This window comes from Panthera pardus, unplaced genomic scaffold (assembly GCF_024362965.1).
Source record: "Panthera pardus isolate Hobbes unplaced genomic scaffold, ASM2436296v1 HiC_scaffold_8, whole genome shotgun sequence".
NCBI classification, from domain to species: domain Eukaryota; kingdom Metazoa; phylum Chordata; class Mammalia; order Carnivora; family Felidae; genus Panthera; species Panthera pardus.
Window position 1 is genome coordinate 13,924,831 of NW_026527013.1, and position 17,116 is coordinate 13,941,946.

Genomic DNA, 17,116 nt, shown 5'->3' on the forward strand with positions numbered 1-17,116 from the left:
CAGCCACAGCCAGACTCCAACGGGAGGCAGATGCCCGCCCTCCCACCTCTGCCAGGAACACCCGTGCTTGGCCCTTCCTGCCCAGGCTGCGCATGAATCGTGTTTCCAGAGTTCACCAGCAGGTCACAAGTAAAAAGGACAGGCCCACCAGAGGCTGTGCCAGTCTGGAGCTGTGCCCGAGAAAAGCTCCTGGGCAACCCAGGGATTTGCACGTGGAATGGGAAGCATTCCAAGTCTGCATGAAACTGGGGTGGGAGGGAGGGTGCAGACAGTCCTAGGGCAGACACCCTCAGGTTTGAGGTTCAATTTAATCTATGCTGACCGTGTATCCTCAGGTCAGTCACCATCGTCCAGGTGTCCCTTCAGTGAAATGAAGGGGCCAGACCAAAAGGACACTCCAAGATCTCAGTCCAGCCCTGAGACGTGACAGGAAGCCACAGCCCACAGGGGCGGAATGCCACAACACAGGGGTCCAAGGTGCGAGCCCGGTCAGCACATTCTACGAGCACACGTAGTCCTCACGTCACACGCCAATGCCAACACTTCAGACCAGCAGCTCTCAAGCTTTGTCTGCAAAGGGCCAGAGAATCAATCTCTTAGGTTTTGAGAACTAGACAATCTCCATCACAAAGACTCAACTGCTATCATACGGCAAAAGCAGCCTTAAATGATGCTCTGTTCCAAAAAAAACTTTAGAAACACAGCTGGCAGGTTGCATTTGCCCCTTGGGTCATGGCTTACTAACTTCTTTCAGACTCTAAGGATAGTACTGAAAGAAGAACATGCCATAGGGGCCCCTAGGAGGCTCAGTTGGTTAAGCGTCCAACTCTTGATTGCGGCTCACTCAAGTCATGATCTCACAGTTCGTGAGAGCGAGCCCTGTGTCGGGCTCTGTGCTGACGGCGTGGCGCCTGCTTGGAATTTTCTCTCTGTCCCTCTCTCTTTGCCCCTCCCCACTTGCACACATGTGCCCTCTCTCTTTCTCTCTCTCAAATAAACTTTTAAAAAAATGCCGTAACAGTCTACTTCGTTGGCATCCTTATCCAATTCTGTTCACCTCATATGGCAGCAAATATGCCAGAGGCCTTGGTTTTGGAAGCTAGCAGCTACAACAGCAACACTGGGCACAGCAGACCTCAGCTTCCTTGAGGACAAGAGGCCCACTGTCACTAATGGTATAGGGAAAGCTCTACCACTAATGGTACAGAAAACAGAGCAGCCAGGATGGGAACAAGGCATGCGATCCCTTTCAGGACCTGGAGAACAATGTAGCGGGGAGGTTATAGGCAGGAGGTGCCCACTGTCAAGGGGAAGGCCATGCTAAGCTAATGCCCCACCCCCAGCTACTGCACACTGAGCTGTCCTGACTTCATTCAGTGGGCATTCTCCTTGCTGTAAGTGTTGCTCTAGGTCCCTTAAATCATCCCCTCCAGATGCGGGGAGAACCACAAGGTCCATATCAGGAAGCTGATTTTCCTCCAAAAAGTCACTGTCCAGGAAAAAAAGTGGGGGGGGGGGGGGAACCTTCCAACCCACTTATCCTCAGGCCAATGGCAGGAGGCGAGGCTAGTCTAAGCTCTCTGGGTCCCAGCGGTACCACCCCCCACAAGGAAGAGCAGCATGAAGGGTGGCTGTCTCAGCCCGGCCCCTCGCCCCACCTCTGATCAGCCTATGCTTAACTGTGGGGCCTGAAAGCAAGTGTGGGGCCCTAGGCCCATGTGCACATCCCATAAGCAGAAGGGGAGGCGCCAGCAGGACAGGGGCAGGGAGTCCCGCCTCCACAGTTGGAAGCCCTGAGGCAAGTGGACTGCATCTGCCCACAGGGTCAGAGAAAACAGCGCTCCTCCTTAAGCACTACTGGCACAGGCCCCAGCCCTGAGGCCAAGCCAAAGGCAGGAGCAAAGGCAGCAGCATAGTCCCCTACCTGTCCACCACCCCCCAGAGGGCAGGGAACACCCAACCCGAGGGGCCTCCAGGCCATTTCCTACCTGGAAGAAAGCCCATTTTCCACAAGTCACTTTTTGATTCAATGTGGAACTGAAAGAACTAAATTCACCAAAGGAGAGATTCTGCCCCATCTGAGCTCATGGCCAGGGAAGGGCCCAGCAGCCTCAGGTGCCACAGGGTGGAGCCCAACCTTGCCAATGTCCCTCAGGGCCTCTGTTTGGTTTGGGGACACGAACACAGAAGTCGTGCCACTGGGAGGGCTGGGAGGTGGTGACAGTTTCCTTGGCCTCGTTGCCATCTATACCCAGGTGACCCTGATCGAGATCCTCAGGCAGGACCCGAAGCTAGCCCAAGCCCACCTCAAGTGTGAGAGCCAACATGACCCAATTCCCTGGGGTCAGGTTCTCTGTCACCTGCGATAAGGGGACTCCTGAGCCCATCAGTGGTCCGGCAGGTGTCAGAAGCCCCATAGACCCAAACTCTCGTTGGAGACCCATCAGTATAGCTGCTATCAAAACAAACAAACACACACACACACACACAATCCAGAAAATAGCAAGTGTTGGTGAGGATTGTTGGCTGAAGAAATTGGAACTCTTATACACTGCTAGCGGGGATGTGAAATAGTGCAGTCGCTGTGGAAAACAGCTTGGCGGTTTTTCAAAAAGTTAAACATAGAATTACCATATGATCCAGCAACTCAACTTCTGGATATATACTCAGAAGAACTAAAAACAGGAACTCAAGTGAAATAAATCAGAGAAAGACAAATACTGGAAGATCTCATTTATATGTGGGATCCTAAAAAAGAAAAGAAAAAAGACAAACCCACAAAAAGAGATCAGACTTGGGGTCACCAGAGGCAGGGAGTGGGGGGAGAAAAACTGGAGGAAGTGGGGGGGTCAAAAGGTGCAAACTTCCAGTTATAAAATAAATAAGCACTAGAGATGTAATCTATGACATGGGGACGACAGCTAACAGTGCTGTTATGATATACAGAGAAGTTGCTAGGAGAGTAGATCTTAAGATTTCTTATCATAAGAAACAACTCTTTTTTTTTTTTTTTGTATCCATATGAGATGAGAAATGTGAACTCAATTTGCTGTGGTCATCATCTCACGATATGGGTCAGTCATGTTACTATTCTGTACACCTTAATCGTATACAGCGCCAGATGTCAATTATATCTCAATAAAACTGGGAGGAAAAAGGGGGGGGGGGGAGCAGAGTCTCAAACAGATGTTTGTGCACCAATGTTCACAGCAGCACTATTCACAGCAGCCTAGAGGTATAAACAACCCAGTATCCATCAACAGACAACTGGATAAACAAAATGTGGTATATCCATACGATGGAATATTATTCAGCCTTAAAAGGGAAGGAAACTGGCACAGGCTACAACATGAATGAACCTTGAACACCATGAAAGAAATGAGTCATAAAAGGACAAATACCAGGGCGTCCAGGTGGCTCAGTTGCAAGAGCATGCAACTCTTGATCTTGGGGTCATGAGTTCAAGCCCCATGTTGGGTGCAAAGATTACTTACTTACATAAACAAACAAACTTTAAAAAAAATCTAAAAGGACAAATGCCATATGATCTCACTTACATGAGATCACAAAAGTTATCAAATCCATAGAGACAGAAACTAGAATGGTGGGTGCCAGGGGCTAAGGGAGGGGAATTAGTTTTTAATGGGAACAGAGTTTCAATTGGGGAAGATGGAAAAGTTCTGGAGCTGGATGGTGATGATGGCTGCACACACACTTGATATCACTAATCTGTACACTCAAAAAATGGTTAAAAAGGGGAAAAAATGGTTAAGATGGTAATTTTATGTTACGTGCTGAGATCTCACCACAACTTTTAAAAAACGTTTACTTATTTTTGAGACAGCACAAGCAGGGGAGGGGCAGAGAGAAGGGGACAGAAGATCCCAAGCTGGCTCTGCACTGACAGCAGTGAGCCCGATGTGGGGCTTGAACTCACGAATCACGAGATGATGACCTGAGCCAAGATCAGATGCTCAACTGACTGAACCACCCAGGTACCCCTCACCACAATTTCTTTTTAAAAGGCTCCAAGAGGTCCCAGATAAAGACTCTCGCTGATTGGTTGGAGCACTCCCAAGGCCTCCCTTGACCATGGCCTGTCACAGGATGGAATCCCCCAGAGAAAACGCTTGTCTACGGAGTGGCGTGAAATCAGCGTGGAGTCAGTCCCCCCACACTGACCCTAGACAGGGGCTGGAGCTCGTCTACACCCACACAGGCCACTGCAGTCACAACTGCTTAGTCGGCTAGATGATGAAATTAACCCCAACTTCCTGCCGGGGCATCCCTTACCCCCACACCCTCCGGCTGCCCCGTCACCCCAGCCTCCCTCCTGTGGCCAACCTCTTGGATCTCACGCAGACTTCAGCAATCTCAGCCTCTTCCCGTATGGTTCCAACTGCTCCACTCCCACGGCACCTCCTGCCCACAGCCCGCCGTGTTTCTCCCTCCCAGTAGTCATCGCCCATGGGCACCACCACCATGCTCTCAGTGGGCGTCCCCCATAGAGATGTGAGGGCCTTGGGGCATGCCTGGCTAGCCTGCCCACCACGAAGCCCCCGAGCCCAGAATGGCACCTGGCCTGCCTCGGCCCACCCGCAGATCCCAAGTCAGTCTGATAAAAAGAACATCAAAGCCACATGCACCTGTCCAAGTGAGGGTTGTGGTGGGCCGGTCCCCCCATCAGAAAGAGGTCAAGGGGCACAGGGAAAAGTAAGGGGAAGCCCCTTGTTATTCGGCCTTTACACACTGGGGCTCCACTTGCCCAGACTGGATGATGGAGGAAACAGGGCCCGTACCTCCCATCCCTGGGGAACAGCATTCTCCTGGGGAGAGGGGGCTTGGCCCCTTGAGACTGCCCTCACGTCACTCCCCAACAGCCATGAGCCGGCATGCAACCTGAAGGCGAAGATGGGGCCACCGCGCCCAGAGCTCTGGGCCCGGCTCCTCATACTCCGTTGGCAGAGGCCGCCAGCCTGGTGGGCTCAGCAGGCACCCTTGGGCCTGGTCGGAAGTCTCCCCAGAAGCTCAGCCAGCACCTCATGCCTCTCCTCTGCTGTGCGGCCCCTGCCCACTGCCCGCTCCGCCATCCCCACCTGCTGAGGCTGCCCAAGGCGGGATGGAGAAGAGGGACACGCAGAGGGGCCCAGCTCCCTCAACACAGTGGGGTCGGCTCCGTGGCAGGAAAACTGCTAAAAAATCTGGGGAAAGTCATTTCCTTATTTAAAAAAGAAACCCTTAACGATAGAGACAAACGAGTGGATGTTTTAAATTCTTAAAGGCCTCACATTCTCAGGTCATTTGTGGTACACTGACACATGCATATACACAGGGGGGAGGAATGGACTGGACACAATGCAATGACAGGACCATCTGACCCAGCTGCTCACTACTATCTCAGGTGACGCTTCAACCCAGGGAAACTGAGGCTCAAGAGGAAGCCTGGATTCCCAGGCTGTTAACAGGAACTAGCTAGAGCCAGTCCACCTGACCCCAACTCCCGCTCCTCAGCATCCTTGGAGGGAGGCACCTTCTTATTAAGACACCTTCCCTACGTGTCTAAGATGGACACGGGGACAGCAAGGCAAACAGTGAGGCGCTGACACCCACTGACAGCCCGAGGTAGGAGCAGAGTTAGCTGGAAGGGCACACATTCAAGGAAGGTGTCCCCGAGTCGAGCCTCATTTTCCCCGTCTGAGGAACAGTGAGAACACTCGAAACAACCCAAAGGCGCAGTAGATTAACCACAGCCCCCAGTCAGAGGCAGTTCATTAACTCCACAAAGACGGGGTAATCCAAGGCTACCTGTTCCACAGCACATTTGAGAATGCTGGGAAGTGATAAGTGGGCACAAGGCCCCTGAGCCAACTTTCTCTATGCTTTAGACAGCATCACCTGTCCTCCATCCAGCCTTGGCTCCCCCAGTATCCAGAGCACCCACTCTCCAGAAACTGGTCAACACCAGCACAATAAGGGAAACCTGGCATGCAGCTACCCCTGAGCAAAGAACATAATCCAAGAACTGGGACCAAAAAAAAAAAACCAAAACCAAAAAAAAAAAAGGCTGCTGGCTTCCAGAGCTGCCACATCAGTTCAAAACACCTTCCACACCTTCCAATCACACTCAGGACATTTAAAAAAAATCACGTGACATCCACATCTGGGTACAAAAGCGGCAACCCGGGGGCACCTGCGTGGCTCAATCGGTTAACCATCCAACTTCAGCTCAGGTCACAATCTCACAGTTGGTGAGTTCAAGCCCTGCATTGGGCTCTCTGCTGTCAGTGCAGACTCCACTTTGAATCCTCTGTCTCCCTCTCTCTCTGACCCTCCCCTGCTCATTCTCTCTCTCTCTCTCTCTCTCTCTCTCTCTAATAAATAAACATTAAAAAAACAAACAAAGCACAATAGCTCCTCGTTCTCTCTTTAAAAGCAACCCAGAAAGATGTAGACTCTGCAGCCAACACCAACAGGGCAGCATATATACATCTACCACCTGAGCCCTCGACGTTAATGACAATGATAGGCACCCACCACAGACCTGCAGCAGCCCTCGGATCAGCCACCCTTATCCTTCCTCCGGCCCAGAAACACTGTCCTGTTGCCCATTCCCCTGTGCCACCCCAGCTCAGGCCCTTAGAACCCCCATTCCATCCCCGGCCTCTCGCCTCTAGCCCTGCCGTCCCTGACCATCCACTCCCACAGCCCAGACCACATCTCTCCCGAGCCTCGATTTCAACATGCAGAAGTTGTACCACTCGGCCACACGCAGCCTCGGGCTCCACTCTGCCCTGCAGGCGCACCGGGGGTGCCCCTCACTGCACTTCAGCGCTTCTGCACAGCCCTCAGCAGGGGACAGCAGACAGGGCTCCCAGCACACAGGAATCCCCAGGGTCGGTGTGGTGCCCCAAACACGGTACCCGAGGAATACTGATCCGTTAGGGGGCACACAGCAAGGGAGACGCAGTCACTAAAAAGTAAAGCCTACAGCCACGTTGAATAACACAGCTAATATAGTGTCGGGAAGAAACAAGATCTAATATCTTAAGAGGACATCACTATGATGATGAGGTGCCCAGACACAAGACAGAGGAAGGCACCAAGGTGTCAACAACAGAGATGGCCTTGGCCCATGGGAACAGGAAGTCGCTCCGTTCAGCTATTTTGCAAGCTTTCTATGCTGAGCTATGCTCCTTTTATAGTGAACTTTTCAACTTGTGTTACTTTTTTTTTTTATGTTGTATTTATTTTTGAAAGAGAGACAAAGAGAGGGCACATGTGTGAGCAGGGGAGAAAGGGAGGCCGAGAGAGAGAAGGGGTCAGAGGATCCAAAGCGGGCTCTGCCCTGACAGCAGCGAGCTCAGTATGGGGCTTGAACTCACAAACCTCGAGTTCATGACCTGCGTCGAAGTCGGCCGCTCAACCAACTGAGCCATCCAGGCATCCCTCAGCACGTGTTACTTTTAAATAGGAGTTCCATGACCCCATGAACTTGACAAACATGAGAGGCCCCCTCCCCTCCAGAAGGGCTGCAGGGAGTCACCAACATGCCCTGACCTGGTGACTCAGCCAAGAAAGAGCTGCATCACAATGGCCAGGGAGGGACCTAGACCAGAGAATATAATTAGCATCAGACTCCAATGCAGCCACTTGGTGTGGGGACAGGAGGTCTCTCGCTGGATGGTTAATTTGGACACCAGCTTTTTTGTTAAAAAGTAAAGTGACAAAACAACTATGTACTATAGTTGTCTGTCACTCACTGCACCTACAGGTCAGAGGTCACTTGGGGGGACTGTTCTCAAAAGCATCCCTTTGGGCACTTGGTTGACTGTGGAGCGGCCACATATCACCGGAGGTAAGATCTCAGACAACTCCAAGTTGTGCTCGTCACAGAACCAAGAGAAACTCATAAAGACAGGGGAAGGGGAGCAAGGCCCTAAAAATGAAGGACTCAAAGGAGGCCAAACCCCACGGGCATGGATTGGCAGCCTGGGCCTGGCCAGGCTGCATCAGGCAGGGCTGCTGCCACATGAGAAGGAGACTTCCTGAAACCAGTGTCTGCTCCAGAACCAGTTACTCGGAACAGGGGAAGCAGTGTTATTGTCAAAGACACTCCAGAGATGTCACAATCTGGCTATGATGTCAAAACTACTTCAAGGGTGATGAACTCTGGCCTTGCGATGAGTCAACAGAGGGTGGGTTTCTGCCAAGCAGCCTGCTGTTTACACACAATCACCACAGTCACCGTGGTGGTGGTGGCAGGAACAGCGTGCAAGCCAGAAGCCTAGTCAAGGGTCACAGTGGCCGAGGCGGGGCCCGGCCCCTCCCCACAATCTCACTGGCCACCCGCAGAAACTTCTATCCCTTGCCCCCACACCCTGGGTCATCCACACATCCTGTCACAGCGCCTATGAGACAAGAGCCTTCTAGGAAGGATTCACCCCACCCACAACTATCAAGAGCGTACTTTGAAATACACAAGTAAACTGAACCCCTACAGCCAGAGGGCAGGAGACAGGAAGCGGTGCTCTGGACACCAACAGGCCGGCCGATCCACCTGGCCCGGCCTGCCAGGCCACCTCCCTTCAGAGGGGGCAGAGCTTGGAGCCATCCCAAGCTGGTTCTCAGCCCCATCCCAGTTGGGAAATTCCTTCCGGTGACTTGACCTCCCAGAGTCTCTTCCCATTTCCTCACCTGACAAGTGGGAACCACTCCCCGCCACAGGCCTGACAGATGGGGGTGAGATAAAGTAACGTGTGCAGCTTGGGCCAGCGCTGGCGTGTGGCCGGTGAGCCACAGGTGTTGGTTATCACCATCTTTAGGCTTTCTCAGGGCAGGGGGCACAGTACAGTCACAGTGACAGCCTCAGGAATTTGCATGGCCATTCATGTCACCCGTGCTTGCAGGAGTCCAGAGCGCTGGCATTTAACTAGAACTGGAGGCCGTGGTGGGATCCCCTTTCATAGTTGCATCCCAGTGGCTCAAACTCCCTCCCAACTCAAGAGGCAGCCTGGGCCAGAGGACAATCCGAGTGATCTTGGGCAGGTGGCCGATGACCCTCTGGGTGCCAACTGCCCTCAAAGGCATAGTGGGAACAATCGGCTAGCCTTCCAGCCAAGGTTGTCAAGAAGATGACAGGAGCCTGGACAAAGGACTTAGAGGGGCCTGGCCCATAGCCAAGAGGGGCAGCACCAGCTATTTCTGAAGACGGCTGGTCTGAAAAGCAGACAGAGCTGGCAAGAAGCTGTCCTGCTTAGGGCTAGGTGGGCACCCCCAGAAAGGGGAGACAAGCTTACTTCCTGGGGCCTGGCTGTGGGAGGGGAACAGAGGCTAAATTAAGGCTCCTCCTGCCACCAGTGCCCGAGCTGACATCCACACAGCCGCCCCCTTAGCAGCAGGCGAGCAGCCCCCAGCACAGCTCTAGAACAGTCATGGAGTATTTGCGGCAGGCCTCCTGCATGTCCTCTCCCCACACACCCTTCCCCAGGACAGAGCCTTGGCAGCTGTCCTCCATGCCCCAACACCCTCCCCAGTCTCTTGTGTCTCAAGGCTTGAAGGCAGCATGCCTGGAACCCCCACCCCTCCCTACACAGGATCCCTCACCCAGAGACCTCAGCCCTGGCATCTCCTCGAAGCACCTCTGTCAATCAGCACCCTTTTACACCACCCCACAGCATCACATCATCCCATTTTATTTCCTTCCTGCTGCTGGCAGCTGTCAAGTTCTTTGTGCCCATTGCTGTGCTGTCTTGTTCACTATTATATGCCTCCTGCCTCCAGAATGTCAGCTCATGACACTAGAGGCCCATCTCGGTCACTTCTGAACATACAGCACCTGAGCAGTAGCCCTGTGCAAACCAGCTGCTCGATCAGATTTGGGTGGATGCAGGAACCCAGGCTCCCTGCCTCCCACAAAGTCTATTCAAACCTCCAGGTGGGAACCAGCTCTGGGTACAAGTGCCAAGTGCTGAGAACAGGGAGGAGGGAGGTTGGGGGTGTTAGGGCTGCACTGATGGCCACACACATGTCAACAGAATCCTCACAGCCTTAAGAGAAGAAGGAGCCAGAGCTGAGAGAGGGCAGGGCACTGGGACCCACACAGCCCTGACAGAAGGATCTGGAACTGGGAGGGGTTGGGTACTGGGACCCTCACAGTCTTGAGGAGAAAGATCTAGAGCTCAGACATGGCCAGACACTAGGAACCTCCCAGCTAAGAGAAGAAGAATCCAGAGCTCAAAAAAGGGTCGGGCAGTAGGACCTTGCAACCCTGCAAGAAGAAAGAGTCAGAGCTGGGAAGGGTCAGATACTGGAATATGCACAGTCCTGAGGACAAGAAGGATCCAGAGCTGGGAGAGGATCAGGCACCGGAATCCTCATAGCCCCAAAGGGGAGGAATCTTGACTGGGAGGGGTCACTCACTAGCCCAGGGCCTCAAGCAGGTAGAACCAAGATTCAAACTCAGACTACAATCTTCAGGCATCTTGAGCCCCTCCCTGGGTCCTCAATTTTTCCTCAACGACAATATGCTCCTCTCCACCAAGGAGCTTATAAACCAGGAGAGAAGGTCACCCAGCAACAGAAATACCCAGGTGGTTGAGGCAGGTGCCCCAAGGAGGGTCACTTCCTCAGAGTGGCCAGGGAACACTTCTCTAAGCAGGTGCATGATGCTATCTTGCAAGGATGGATCTATACCTCCGCCCTCTTCTCTCCCAGAAGTAGCCCACAGTGAAATGGGAGATCTACAGGCGTAGCTGCCTCGGGACTCACTCGAGTTTTTATATTCAAGAAGAAGCTTCACGAAGCCTAAGTCTAGACGGTGGCAGCTGTGTATATTACCTTCTGCTACATTCCAGACTGGCCACTAGGTCTACACAAAGGCAGCTCACACTCCACACCCCTCTGGAGAGAGAAACCATGGGGGACTTCTACCCAGGCTCCTCCAACAGCTAGGATTACAGGCTCTCTTTGGCCACAGAGAAAATTTCGCAGTAACTTCCTCTCCGGTCCCCTGCCACATCTGAGTCCGTAAAAGTCTCTTTGCAATTAAAAGTAAAAATAAAAACCCTCTCCACAAGTTGCTATTGACAAACCATATAATAACCACAGTGCTACAGAATAGAAAACTCCAGACACTATTGACAACTGCACATAAGAGGTTTTGTTAGTAACCCCTACACTTCTCTGGTCGCACAGACCAGTTCTTCAAGTCACTGTCCCCATGCCCACCACCCAAAAGCACCCAAGCCGCCCTGATTTTAGCTCAATCCTCTACAACGCCCAACAAGTAATATTAAATATGAAATTGCCAAGTAACTTAAATTATCAGTCGGCTTCCGAGAAAAACTCAAATTTGGGTCACCCTCAAAGTTTAGCCCAGCTGGCCTAGATGCCCCTACTGGCTTGGAGAAGTTCTTTGAGGGAGCCCCTCCTGGCTGATCAACACTGTCATACACAGCTGTGCTTCGAGGGGGATAAGCTGGAGTCTGTAGTTACCTTCACCCTCACATGAGGAAGATCCAGCTTAGTTAGGGGATGTAACCAACACCCTAAATTAAAAATAGCAGTATGACAGCATGAGGTGGACACATAGGCAGACCTTCCGGACAACCAGATCAAGCAAGGGCAGCATGGCAGGGAAGGCGGGGCTCTTAAGTGACCAGGTACCAAGTTCACCTTATTTACATGACTCATGAGCTCTCTCCCCCAGCTGTTTCTAGGAAAGCCCGCCTTCCTGCAGGACAAGTCAGAACTGCCTAGGGAAAAGACTCCAGACTGGAATGCCACAAGGAAAGGAGACTTAAGCTGGACACAGTGTCCCCACCACCTCCTCCTCACCTGCAAGGGCACCTTAGCCTCATCTTGAGGGATCCTTTTGACAAGGGGAGAACTCGCTCTTCTAAAAAAAAGAGACCTCTTCTGTGAATGGGAAACTGTGATACCAGGACAGGAAGGAAACTGCCCCCCCCCCCCAAAAAAAAAAAAAAAAGTGGGAAGAAGCACGGGAAGGGTGGGCACCAGGAAAGTGGTGGGAACGTTAACAGGGGAAGAAATTCCCGGCTTAGCTAATGGTGCTGAACAAGTCTGGGGCAGGAAGAAAGCCACATTCCTTCCTAGTTAGTCTCTCTCCTCACCCGCCCTCGGCCCCCCCATTCCCAGTATACACAAACACACACACACACACATGCACACATGGAGCAGGGCCTCCATGAGCCCGACACCAGACCCCTCCCCAGCCACTTTATGACTGCAAAGTCCCCACTTTCCAGGCAACAAGGAAAAGGGCTCCCAAGCCACTTCTCCTCAGGTCCTGGCCACTCCGGGCACCTGCAACTTCTGTCCCAACACAGACGGAGGGCGCCATGACGCAAACAGAAATGGGAAGAAGCAAGTTTCTGATCAGGGTCCCAGATGTGCCCCCAAATCGGGCCTGAAAGAAGGTGCACTGCAGCCTCCCCCCAACCCACGCACACTGAGCCAGGTGGCAGAAGTGAAACGCCTCTAACTTCCCCAGATGGGCCCAAATCAGTCCCTGAGAAGTTTGAGAGTCAGCAGCTAGGTGCCCACAAAGGGCTCCCAGCCTGGGAAAGGCACCATGCCAGCGACCCCCCACATACACACCTTCTTCCCCCCAAAACATTCCCACTCTCTAAAAATGTCCAGTAAGGCAGGGTCACCTGCGAGGAGTAGGGGAGTTGGAAACAAGCTGTCAGTTTCTGTCCAAACGCCCCTTCCCAAGAACCAACAATGAGCCCAATTCCAAGGGCTCCATTGGTGTCAAAGCCGGCCCTCCCAATGAAAACACAGCTTCCCCACACAAACGGAACAGGATCTCCACAGGTGCCCCGACAGCGGTGCCCCACTGATCCACCCTGCCTGGCACCCAGACGGAGAAGCCCCAAGCTTCCCCTCCACCCTGTCCTCCGGCCAGGTGAACAGCTCAGTTCCTGCCCAGGTGCTGGGTGAGCCGGGAAAGGCTCTGGAGCCTCCGGGTGCCGACTTAGTCGCCCACCCCCACCCCCGGACCAGACGCGCGAGCTCCGGGTCCCTCGGCCGCCTCGGGCCGCCCGCCAGTGTCACCTCCCAGCGCCGTAAAGGAACGCAGTTCCCCGCGCCCCAAGCTGGACAGGTGCCCACCCCGCGACCTGTCGGCCCAGGGACCCGAGAACAGCACCCCGGACGCCGGACCCCGCGCCCCCAGGCCAGGACGCCTCCGCGAGGGGCGCGTGAGGCCGGCCTGCGCTTCGACTTCTCCGACGGCCGCGCCGGGCTCCACGCCGCTCACCTGGCTGGAGCGGTAGCTCTCGAAGGCCCTCAGGGCACTGTCGGTAAGCTTCACGTGGAACACAGACACCTTGCTGCCGTCGCTCACCCGCCCGCAGGACAGCCCGTAGCTCCGATCCTCCTTCAGCGCCGCCATCTTGCGACCATCGCTCCCCCGCCCCCCCTTCCCGGTTCCAGCGCCGGAGCGCCGGCCACGCCACGCCCCGCCGCCCGCTGACGCGCTGCATTATTCATGAGACGCGGCTGGCCACACCCCCTCTGGATCTAGCGAGGCCCACAGTAGCTTCTGCACGGCCGGCCGACTGCTGCATTATTCATGAACGCAGCTGGTCGCGCCCCCTGTGGGCCTGGCGAAGCTCACAGTCACCGCCCCAGGTGCTGTATATTCATGAAGTGTGGATGGCCCCACCTCTCAAGGCCCCGGAGAGGGTCACTTCCGTGCCCGGACTCCGCCCCGACACGCGCACCCCTCCAGGCCCCGCCTCAATATACATTATTCATGACCCTGACTCAGCCAGGCTGGCCGAAGCCACGCCTCACTGGCCGCTGACGTGATGCATTATTTATGAAGTCGCACCAAACCTACCGCCTTTGGTTTCTGTTGAGAGCGGTAGCCTGTGCGTGAAGGGGGCGGGGCCGGTGCAAAACACGTGGGGGGCGGGGCTGGCTATTGGCCCGGTGAATGGGCGTGACTATGCAAACCGAGCGCGCGTTGGACGCTGGGTTGGGCTAGTGGGGCTTCCCTTAAGGTAAGTAGATGGGATTCCCTGGCCCGGGCTGTTAGGGAATTGGGGGTGATGGGGAAGCAGGAAATTTTGCTCATGATAAGAGTAGACTTTTATTAGAATAAAATTCTACATCCCCAAGGTTCCTGAAATATGGTGGTTATGCAGCTTTCCCATTTTAAGAAAACACTTTATGGGGGCACCTGGATGGCTCAGTAGGTTAAGCCTTGGACTTTGGCTCACGTCATGATCTCAAGGTTCGTAAGTTCCAGCTCCGCACCGGTCTCTGTGCTGACAGCTCAGAGCCTGGAGTCTGCTTCTCTCTCTGCCCCTCTCCTGCTCACGCTCTCTCTCTCTCTCTCTCTCAAAAATAAACATTAAAAAAGGTTAACATAGGGGCGCCTGGGTGGCTCAGTCGGTTGAGCGTCCAACTTCAGCTCAGGTCATGATCTCGCAGTCCGTGAGTTCGAGCCCCGCGTGGGGCCCTGGGCTAACAGCTCAGAGCTCGGAGCCTGGAGCCTGCTTTTGATTCTGTGTCTCCCTCTTTCTCTGCCCCTCCCCGACTCATGCTTTGTCTGTCTCACTCTCAAAAATGAATAAATGTTTAAAAAAAAAAAAAAGTTAACATAAAAAAACATTTTATATATCATAAGATTAACCCATTTAAAGTGTGCTATTTAAAGTGTGGCGTTTAATACATTCACAATGCTGTGCAGCCACAATTATCTCATCTGGGGAAATTTTCATCATCTCTAAAGAAAACCGGTACACCAGGCACCTGGCTGGCTCAGCCCATGAAGTGTGCGGCTCATCACGGAAACTGCTTCAGGTCCTCTGTTCCCCTCTCTCTCTGCACCTTCCCCGCTCGTGATCTCTCTCTCTCAAAAAAAAAAAAAAAAAAAAAAAAATTTAAAAATAAATAAAATATTTCAATTAATTTTTTGAGGGGAGGAGGGGCAGAAAGAGGGGGAGAGAGGGAATCCTAAGCAGGTTCCACATCCAGCGCGAAGCAGGACACAGGGCTGGAACCCACAAACCATGAGATCATGACCTGAGCCAGAATTGAGTCAGATGCTTAACCAACTGAGCCACCCAGGTACCCCCCAAAATAAAATCTTTATAAAAGAAAAAAAGAAAGGAAACCCCTACCCACTAGTCACTCCCCATCCCCCCTTCCCAGCCCCTGCAACCAGTAACCTACTTTCTGTGTCTATGGTTTTACTTATTCTGAACATTTCATATCAATGGAATCATACCATATGTGACCTTCTGTGACTGGCACTCAGTGAAAGACTCAGCATGATGTTTTTGTGAAAGTGAATGAAGGCAACCTCATTTAAAATAGAGTCAGGAGGTCAGAAGAAGGAGCTCTGTGCCCTACTGACTCATTGTTAATTGCAGACCCCAACAGGAAGAAGTCTACTTTACTATACCCCAGCAGGACAAAGGATGATTTTCTCCTCACCCAGCAATAGCCCAGCCAATAAGACACTGCCACAACTCACCCAATGAGAAACTCACTACCTCGACTTTCCTCCAATGGACTTTCATTCAAGGCAGCCCCTCCCAACTTCCTCTCTCTTCTCTAGGAGGTAATGTTTCATCTCTTTTGTTTGGTTTTGCCGATACCCTAGCTTGCATGTCCTGAGTTGCAATTCCTCTGCTATTCCTGAATAAGCCCATTTCATTGGGAAAATAACTGGCTGTTTCGTTTTCAAGGTTAATATATTCAAGGCTGGTCCCGTTGTAGCATGTATCAATAATTCATTCACTTTTATGACTAATATTCCATTGTGTGGATGGGCCACATTTTGTTTACTCATTCATCCACTGATGGACATTTAGGTTGTTTCCACCATTTGACTATTATAAACAGTGCTGCTGTGAACACTCAATGTACAAGCTTTTGTGTGGGCAAATATTTTCCCCTCTCTTGAGTCTATACCTAAGAGTGAAATTATTAGGTTCTATGGTAATTGTTTAACCTTTCAAGGACCTGCCAGACTGTTTTTTCACAGGAACTGCAATTTTATCAATCTCTCATTTTACAGGTGGGGAAACTGAGGCTGGAGACCAGGTCTGGCTTGTCCAGGCAAGCTTCTCCTGGGCTCCTGGGTATCCTAACCTATGGAAAGTTCTCAATTTGTTTTCTTTTTCCCTTCAATCTAATTACAGACAGTAGTCATAGGATGAAGATTTTAAGGTGAGAGAGGAAGGTGAAGTTCAGGGGCCTGCCTTCTGTCTATCTCTACTCAGGTGATCTCCTTAGATCTGCCCACCGCTGCCAAGTTGGCACTATCATCTGACCATGAACTGCTGACCCCAAGGCCATGCTAGACTCCTTGAAACCTTTTCCCGTAACTGCCATTAACATCTCCATTTACAAATGGAGAAACTAAGGCTCAGAGGCATGAGGCAAGCACTCAAGGGTATTGGCCCTGCCAATGAGTGGGCTGGCTAGAACTTGAACTTAAGATCTTTCTGACCCAGAGCCCTCTTGATTACCCTTCACCCTGCCTCTAAAACCTGGGTCCCTTTCTCTATATTTCTTCATTGAACACCCTCAGCCCAGGGCCTAGCATGGAGTAGCTGCTCAGGAAATGAGTGTTGAATGAATAAATGATCTCATTTAATTCTCACAACACAACTACCAGCCAGTTTTGTAGATGAGAATCAGGCTCAGAAAGTTTTCACATGCTGCCACAGAGATTCCAACCGCAGCCTGCCTAAGGCTTAAGGGTTAAAACTCTGGAATCCTCTACCCTTCACCTGGGGTCAGTCCATCCTACAGGGAAGATGCCAGCACTTGCTCACGCACACTGACCCCTCTGCCCACTGTCTGTGCCCAGCTGTTTATCCAGGAGCTGGGCCAGGTAAATATTGGAGTAGGCAGGGCTCAGTGCCTAGAGGGATCACGGAAGGGCAGGAATAAGGCAGGTGAGGAGCGGTTGGTCAGAGTAGAGGATGGGGAGGGTAGAGACAGGTGGACTGCTGAATGGAGAACGCAGGAGGAGCCAGCTTTGAAGGCTGACCAGCTCCCTGTGTGACAGTGGAAAAGGCATGACCCCTTTCTGAGCCTCTGTGGATTTATCTGAGAAATAGACAACAGT

General features: G+C 52.5%; 1 protein-coding gene across 1 annotated transcript in view; it reads right to left on the reverse strand.

Annotated features, from left to right (window-relative positions):
- ELL (elongation factor for RNA polymerase II) overlaps positions 1 to 13,439 on the reverse strand; it is a 77,097-nt gene extending 63,658 nt beyond the window's left edge. Inside the window, exon 1 of the mRNA XM_019416376.2 lies at positions 13,283 to 13,439. Coding sequence (XP_019271921.2) covers positions 13,283 to 13,417 — 135 coding nt within the window. The 5' untranslated portion in view covers positions 13,418 to 13,439. The remainder of the gene's footprint in view (positions 1 to 13,282) is intronic.
- Between the last annotated feature and the right edge of the window lie 3,677 nt (positions 13,440 to 17,116).